The sequence below is a fragment of the Mchenga conophoros genome, linkage group LG17 (genome assembly GCF_057382185.1).
Source record: "Mchenga conophoros isolate Kocher_MC1m ecotype Shallow Benthic linkage group LG17, M_conophoros_male_GT1.1, whole genome shotgun sequence".
Classification (NCBI taxonomy): Eukaryota; Metazoa; Chordata; class Actinopteri; order Cichliformes; family Cichlidae; genus Mchenga; species Mchenga conophoros.
In genome coordinates this window covers 34,862,541-34,870,452 of record NC_140542.1, presented here as the reverse complement: position 1 = coordinate 34,870,452, position 7,912 = coordinate 34,862,541, and the positions used below count along the sequence as shown (strand labels likewise).

General features: G+C 40.3%; 1 protein-coding gene across 1 annotated transcript; it reads left to right on the top strand.

Moving 5' to 3' along the window:
- Positions 1-793: 793 nt before the first annotated feature.
- On the top strand, positions 794-7,245 carry tmem209 (transmembrane protein 209). Its single transcript, XM_085250779.1, has 15 exons — positions 794-859; positions 1,154-1,314; positions 1,405-1,463; positions 1,954-2,085; positions 2,241-2,470; positions 2,560-2,764; positions 4,428-4,603; positions 4,730-4,801; positions 4,903-4,999; positions 5,136-5,261; positions 5,461-5,558; positions 5,890-6,004; positions 6,134-6,231; positions 6,648-6,721; positions 6,927-7,245. The coding sequence occupies exons 2-15, from the start codon at positions 1,175-1,177 to the stop codon at positions 6,979-6,981; spliced, it is 1,677 nt and encodes a 558-aa protein (XP_085106905.1). The 5' UTR covers positions 794-859; positions 1,154-1,174; the 3' UTR covers positions 6,982-7,245.
- Positions 7,246-7,912: the final 667 nt, after the last annotated feature.

The following is a 7,912-nucleotide window of genomic DNA, read 5'->3' as shown; positions in this document are numbered from 1 at the left end:
ATCCAGGAATCTTCTCGCCGTTTTTTCTCTTTTTCTTCTATTTGACAGCTCCATATTTAACACCCATTGTACAGTATATCCACTGTCCCTCCTTCGCACAAACATTTTCTGCCCTGCGTCTCTCACTCTGTCTCTTAACCGCTCATCCCTAGCTGTCCCTCTGATGTAGGGTAGACCAGGGTTGGTTGTCACACTTTTTACTCCTGCATGAATTGTTGATCACTGAAACATTTTAACATGACAGTATATGGTATGGGACTGATTGTCCCTATAGTTATTAATGGGGTTTCAAGCCTTTTGTAAACCTTCCCTTTCCTTTGGATGAGGTTTTTACACTCATCCACCTTCACCACCTCTGCTCCTTGCAGTTTCACTCTTACACCTGTCTCCCTCTCGTTCAAGATATTAAATACAAATAGAATAACTTTATAACTAATAGCTTCTGTTATTAGTTAATTCGGGTTGTGTTTGTCTTTTTGTGATTATGTGTCTGTCAAAATTAGACCTTAGTTTAAGCCATTAATACCTTATTTCAACTCTACGTGAATGAAAATGGTAAAACAAGATGGGCAACGCCCCCAGTTGGCCATATTAATATCACATGTTTCAATATTTATGACCTGAAACAAACTGTGACCTTCTAAGATTAAAGCGCAATCTACTACTTTAGTCTTACAGAAAATGAACAAATAATTAATTGTGTCTGCATTAATATATATAAGAATATAATAATATTTTATTTTTACTATTGAAATTTGAGCAGCTTTGATGCGTATATAGAAGGTACCGGAAGTGCACCCTACAACTTCCGGTGAAATACAAATCATGCAGCGCCGCATTTGTCATTCACTTTAGCGTGGTATGAATTTCTTAAATTTCCTGTGCTTTGTGTTTGTGGTTGTATTAATGTTTGGTTCAAATGTTGTTACTTTTAACAATGAGAAGGGGCGCATAAAGTGTAACCAAGCCTCTAACTTAGAACTGTTTTAACTTGTAAGCTAGCTAACTTTAGCTAGCCCTTCCTCTTAGTATGCCGGGCTAACTAAACTATGCTATGGTACCCGTAGTCGCGAGCCAAGTACAGCTATTACTGTCACGCGGTTTTATTCCTTGCCGAGCCAGAGAACAGTTATTTCTTTATGCTTTCCCTCAGCCTGATCAGTGGGATAAAACCATGTTCACTCCGCCGAAGGAGGGGATGCCCAGCATGATAGACAGGGCGCTGAGGATGAGGAGGGAGGAGCAGGCTCGTCAGGTGGTCCTTGCCTGGGCTGTTCTAAACGTATCTCTTGCTGGCATGATTTACACTGAAATGTAAGTTACATACCTCAATGTTAAATAATGCTGTGTGCTTGGCGGTGTGGTTATGTACCCGTCTGGTTTTACTTTTTACTTTTCTATCAGGTCAGGCAAGCTGCTGAGCCGATACTACAACATTACCTACTGGCCTATCTGGTACATCGGTGAGGCTCCTCTACACTACTGCACAAACAGCAACCCAGACCTAATATACCGTATTAGGCTACGTATCAGAATTGTGTTTTGTTTCTCTGTTCAGAATAAGTCCTATTTATTCTCAGCTGTGCTTAAAGTAACATTTACAGTGTAGAAAAGTCTTAACTCATGCTTCACTTCATGTTTTGCTTCCAAGCAAACAGACTTTCTTGTAGGGTTATAATGTGTTCTTCTTATAGTTGTCCTGACTTTCTGAAATTCTTTCAGAGTTTTTCTTTGGACATTGGCTGCTTTTACAACAACTTTAAATTGTAACTTGAGAGACTTGTTTTTCATGCTGTATTTCCATTCGTTTGCACATGAGAGGAATTTTGCACGATACCATATATAATGCTAAAAAGACTCATGCCAGGAATACAGGGAAATGGCTTTTAATTTGCCACCTGCATGTTCATGCTCTGCTACAGTCTTTTATTTAGTTTTTTTCTTCTTTTACAGAACTGGTGCTTGCCTCCCTTTTTAGCCTCAATGCTCTTTTTGACTTCTGGAAGTATTTCAAATACACAATGGCTCCGTCCACAATTGCTGTAAGCCCTGAGCAGCATCACCTTCTGGGTCTGAGAAACACAAGTGAGGCGCAAATTTATGGTTTATATTTTTCCACACCTTTTATCCAGTTCTTGCTATGTTCAAGATCCTTTGTGGCAAGTAAAGTAGCAGAAAGGAAGCCCCATCCGATCTTTAGATGAACATATGAGCCAGAGTTGGGGTTTTTTGTTTTGCAGGTATTCAGGCATCTCCGCCCCAAAAGCCAGAAAAGAAGGAAGCTCCGGCTCCAGCCCAGTCATCTCCTTTGCAGGGCCAGAGCGTGCTCAGCTTTAGTCCCTCTCGTACAGCTTCCAGCAGCCCCAAGTTCTCCCCCAGCTGTGTTCCTGGATATAGCCCCACACTCAGCAACCCATCCCCAACAAACAGTGCAGGAGGCCCCTTTTCCCCTTCTGTGTCCTTTGGAAAGGTACTTTTAACCAGGAGTGACATGAGTACACGAGAAAAAAAGAAAACTGAACTCCATTTCCTTTCCATTAACGATTCTCCTTGTTTCAGGTGCTGAACTACAGTCCACCCTCTGGCTCCTCTCCTTATCCCACTACTATTGGGTCAGCAGAAGGCTCCAGCTTGAGGGCTCGTTACCGCACACCTCCCTCAGTGTTTAACTCCCCTGGAAGCAAGGAGGACTACATGGAGGATCTAAAAAGTCTGGAGAGGTTCCTGCGAACAGAGGAGGAAAGGAGTCATCGGAGCCAGCTTGGTAGGTAGCTAAAGTAGAGTAGATCACAGAGGAAATTGTAGGTTTCATTCACGATTTTTAAAGCATGAATGAATGAATACAATTAGGCAGTTGGGTTTATGCTAACAAGCAAGGTTTGAAGTACAACCTTGAAGGATAGTGCCTCTCTTGGACATTGTACAGATCCAAGAGTGGAAAATCCTTATTATTTGAAACTAGAGCTGGGCGATATGAGATTTTTTCATATCACGATATGTTTTTTTCATTTCAGGCGATAACTATATCTATCACGATATAAGCCAAATAACTATATTTGTAAGATTTAAATGTGCCGTTGCTCACAAGTAAAATGTGAAATAATCAGCAGCTTGTTTTTATTTAAATATTTATTTCCCATAATAAGTTCAACAGGGTAGATGTACTTAAGGAACATGAGACTTTTTCAGATAAATAAAGGCAAATATTGCAAACTACACAAAAGGCAGCCGCTAAAGCGTTTAAGTTTCAAAATGAACAAACGAAACAGACTAAATTGTCAATTCCACTTAGAAACAAAATATTAATTCTAAAAATAAATCTTAGTTTGTTTTACAGAAGAACAGACAAAACTGACTAACTTGTCAATATCAAATAAACTGAGAACTAAAAGGAAATTCTCAATCTCTCCTTGTTGTATAGCTTAGCTTTTCAAACAGTTTTAACAGTTACTTTAGTCTGACAAAAGCCGAATGACGAATTAGCGCTTCCAGTCAGAGACTGAGGCTACGTCCACACGTACACGGGTATTTTTGAAAACGGAGATTTTCCGTTTTCGTTTTAAAAAATAATCCCGTCCACACATAAAGGCAGAAATGAAGGAAAACGCTGCTATGAACATGCCAAAGCAGCAGGTGGCGCTAGATTCCTAACCGTGCAGAAATATTGGCCAATCAGAAGTCTAGAAGCCTCGGTGGGAAAAAGTAAACAAAGCTGCGGCATAGAAGCAGAACAGAGTCATATGTGTGGACGGACAGTAACTGTGTGTATATGTAAGCATTTAAACACTGCAGAGAGTAGAATTAACAGTAACAGTCTTGTAGAAATTCATTTCACCGAAACAATAACGTGGTGCACAGTGTGACGCATGCACCAGTTTATTGTATTTCCAGACTTGCTTTCGGCACAATTTACAGTGCACGCTACTCTGTTTTTTGTCAGACTTGAAATAGCCGAAATACCTTCACACTACGGAACTTCTATGGCTCTTCCGTTCGACAATCTCTCCGGCATTGGAACCATCATCTGTTTTCTCTTCGGTCACGCTCGGTTGATTTTTCTAGTCGGCACACTCATTTCCTCCATTACGCGCTGGCTGCTTCCCAAACAAACACACGTGCGGCTTGGCACTTGTGCTGTACGTAACAAGTCATGCGACGTGACGCTGCGGCTGTGATTGGTTCGGCTCTGCGCTACTTAATTTGGATTGGCTGACCTTTTTTATTTTTTTATTTTAAGAGGACAAGAGCGGCGAGGTCTATCGCGATAGCTTAATTTCTCTATCGAGTAAAAGTTATATCGCGATACATATCGTTATCGTTCTATCGCCCAGCTCTATTTGAAACTTTGGCTATAGTTAGCATGAGTATCCCCCATTCTAACATAGTAGGTCACTTCTGATGTCATGATGGCGTCATTCCCTGTGTAGGAAGTCCAGAGTCTGTGTCTCCAAGTCACAGTCCTACGTTTTGGAACTACAACCGTTCGGTGGGAGACTATGCGCAGAGCCTGAGGAAGTTCCTTTACCAGCCTGCATGCCGCTCTCAGGCGCCTTCTGCCCACAAGGATGAGACGGACCTGGGCTCCAAACAGGCTGCAGAGGAGGTCTGTGTGTCAGTATTTGTTTTTTGGGCGGGGTTTATCAGTTGAAAGATTAGCCTTTTTTTGTCTCTTCTTTAAACTATAGTTGGCTCTTTTGAAAATGTTTTCTATCTCCTTTCTGATACGTAGGTGTGGGCGAGAATCACAACCAGTCGCCCGGTTTTGGATCGCATTGATGGCTGGACAGCCAAGCTTAGAAATGTGAGTAGGGCTTCACTTGATTATCTATATATTTAATGAATTCCAGGTGTCCAGAAATATTTGATCTGAATTTTAAAAAATAATTTTATGTGTGTCTGCAGTGGATCAGTGATACTATCTTGGTCCCCTTGGTCAAAGAAATAGACTCAGTTAATAGCTTGCTCAGGAGAATGGGCTGCCCAGAGCTCCAGATAGGAGGTAAACTTCTAAAATCTGCTATTGACTGATGAGTAGTAAGGAGTTGCCTCAAAATATTTCCAAATCAATTGAAATTGACACTCTGTAGGCACTGTTATGCCAGCTACTTTACCTTTTCACTTTTTTTCTCCACCAGAGGCCAGCATAAGCAGTCTGAAACAGGCAGCAGTGACCAAAGCCTCCTCCATCCCTACTTTGAACTCTATTGTCCAATACTTGGATATCACACCCAACCAGGAGTATCTAGTGGACCGGATAAAGGGTGCGTTTAATATTAAAGCATATAGGCATTAATTGATATATATATATATATATATATATATATATATAAAAAAAGTCCTGTATACCTGCATCAAACTAAATAAAATGTGTTATTTTCAGCCATGAAAAATGAACACTGTGGACCTGTGATTGGACTTCACTGCATATGTGCTGTGTGTTTTATTTCTTCTTTGTGTCAGAGCTGGCTCACAGCGGTTGTATGAGCTCCTTTCGCTGGAACGGTGGTGGTGACCTGAAGAACAGGAAATGGGATACAGACCTTCCTACTGACTGTGCTGTGAGTGTACATGACCACACCCAGCGATATCCACACAGACATAATGAGCAGCAATTATTTATTTATTATGTGCATTTAATAAATGTCACATGTGAGTATACTCAAAATGTGTTTAAATTGCTCCAGTGTTCAGTTCTCATCATATAAATGATTTTTTAATGCTTCTAAAGGACAAGGATGGGGTGTGAATGAGCTAAAAAGTAAATGTCAGTAGCAAAGGTTGGAATAATTACCGTAATTGTTCTACTCGTCAGATCAAAGCGACCTTGCTCTTTTACTGCACACGCTGTGGCTCAGTTGTGTCACAATAACTACGTGTCTGTCTCCTCAGATCCTCATGCATGTGTTTTGCACATACCTGGACTCCAGGCTGCCTCCGCACCCAAAGTACCCAGATGGGAAGACTTTCACTTCTCAACATTTTAGCCACACCCCGGACAAACCTGGTGAGCACAACATTAGATAGGATTTGAAGAATAGTACTTAAAGACTTAAGATGGCCACTGTTTGATCCTCCTTGAAATCCAGCATTGCTTTTTTTTCCTTTTGTGTCACCTTTTTGTATTAACTCATAGATGTTACCAAGGAGAACCTCTTCTGCATTCATCAAAGCAGCACCACTCCTCCTCACTACCAGCTCATCTACCAAGGACATGTCTACAGTCTTCCCAAGGTTCTCACTCCTTTTTATTTTCTTCTTTTTTTTAGGAATGCACCAGTTGTAAAATTGTTGGCCATTTGTAGGCAGTGTTTAAATTAACAATGTAGCCAATAATTTTGCGGTTGTTACATATTCCTCTGTTTTCCCAAGGAAACATTAAAATCTCCTTCATGGAGGATAACTTAAAATACTAATGCCATTATCACATTATCAAATGTTGGGATGCTGAATAAAATGATTTGCAAATCAAAAACCCATGTTTTATTCATAAAAGAATAACTCTTGTTACTTTAAATCCATGGGCCTTCCTCGTCCTAGAGAAAGAGCCAGCATGTAACGGGCGTATCGTTCAGTAACATTTGAGGTTTTCTTGCTTGTTTGTAACACTTTATTGCGCTGATGTGAACCTATGTTGATTTCGGTTACAGGGCAGGAACAACCTGTTCCACACAATCCTCATGTTCCTCTATGTTATTAAGACCAAGGAGTCAGGGATGCTGGGGTGAGTGTTTCTCTTTATTCAAAGCTAGTTGGATTTTAATCTCCAACGTGAACAGAGCCATTAGAAAGAATCATGAAATGATTCATTTTCCCGATAGAAATGATGCACTAAAGTTCAGATTTAAGATAGACTTTTATTTATTTTAAGTGACTACTTTGACCTTGTCTTGTGTACTGTGGTTAAATTGTTCTCATATTCTCCTCAGGAGAGTGAATCTGGGCCTCTCAGGTGTGAACATCCTGTGGATATTTGAGGACTGAGGCGTCATCCTCAAATATTAAGTTACAAGGGAACTCCAAGTGGATTTGAGGACATGTGTGTCCCCTTTCTGGTGGACATGAGCAAAAAAACAAAAACACAACAGCAAACAAACAGCACACAAGACTTCAGTTAGAGTAGATGCATGTTCTTTGAACATTTTGATGATTGACAGCCTGCTGTGTTTTCATTTGCATTTTTAGAGACATGTTTCTTTTTCACCACAGAGTGCTTATGATACAACAAAGAGCTGTATTTTTTAACAGTGTTTGGAGTTTCTGATTTTTTACTTTAAGAATGTACCTGCATGGCAGCCTTGTAAATAATATACCTCAGATTTATCTGGTGGACAGCAAGGGCTCAGACCCATCAGCTTGAATGTAAATAGCAACTTTTTGTCGCTTTCCCCGCCTGTCCTGTTGTAGTTTAGAATGCAATAATCGGATTATTCCTGGCATGCGCTTGAATTACTGGGGAGGGGAAAAAAAGACCAGTGGATATTGCAGCTATGCTGAAAGCAGTTGTACGTATATGTACAGCTGCGGAAATGCTGCACATACATGTACAACAGTTGAACTATGTGTGATGGAGAGATGAAAAGCCTTCCAAGTCACCAACGTCTGTTTCTGTGAATATTTCTTTTCCTTAGATTTTATACCACCCTCTACATGTTTGTTTGTTTTCGATAAAGCTGTTTTACAAGTGTCAAACGAGACTTGGAAATTAAATTGAAATATTAATTATAGAAAACACTTGTTTCTTCATTTCCTTGAACTGTACGCAGTGTGCTTGAGATCTGTTTTTTTTTGTTTGTTTTTTTTAAATATCTTAGGCATCCACTTGGTGGCAGTGCAGCTCCTTATTTGTGATTTGACCTTCGTCTTGTACCCGTCTTATGTACCACCGCATTATGTGATGCAGTATATTGACTAG

Excerpts from the sequence above, each read along its gene's own strand:
- tmem209 (XM_085250779.1), top strand. The coding sequence starts at position 1,175 with ATGTTCACTCCGCCGAAGGAGGGGATGCCCAGCATGATAGACAGGGCG. Across the intron at positions 6,005-6,133 it reads CCACACCCCGGACAAACCTG|ATGTTACCAAGGAGAACCTC; the intron begins GTGAGCACAACA and ends ATTAACTCATAG. Across the intron at positions 6,722-6,926 it reads AAGGAGTCAGGGATGCTGGG|GAGAGTGAATCTGGGCCTCT; the intron begins GTGAGTGTTTCT and ends TATTCTCCTCAG.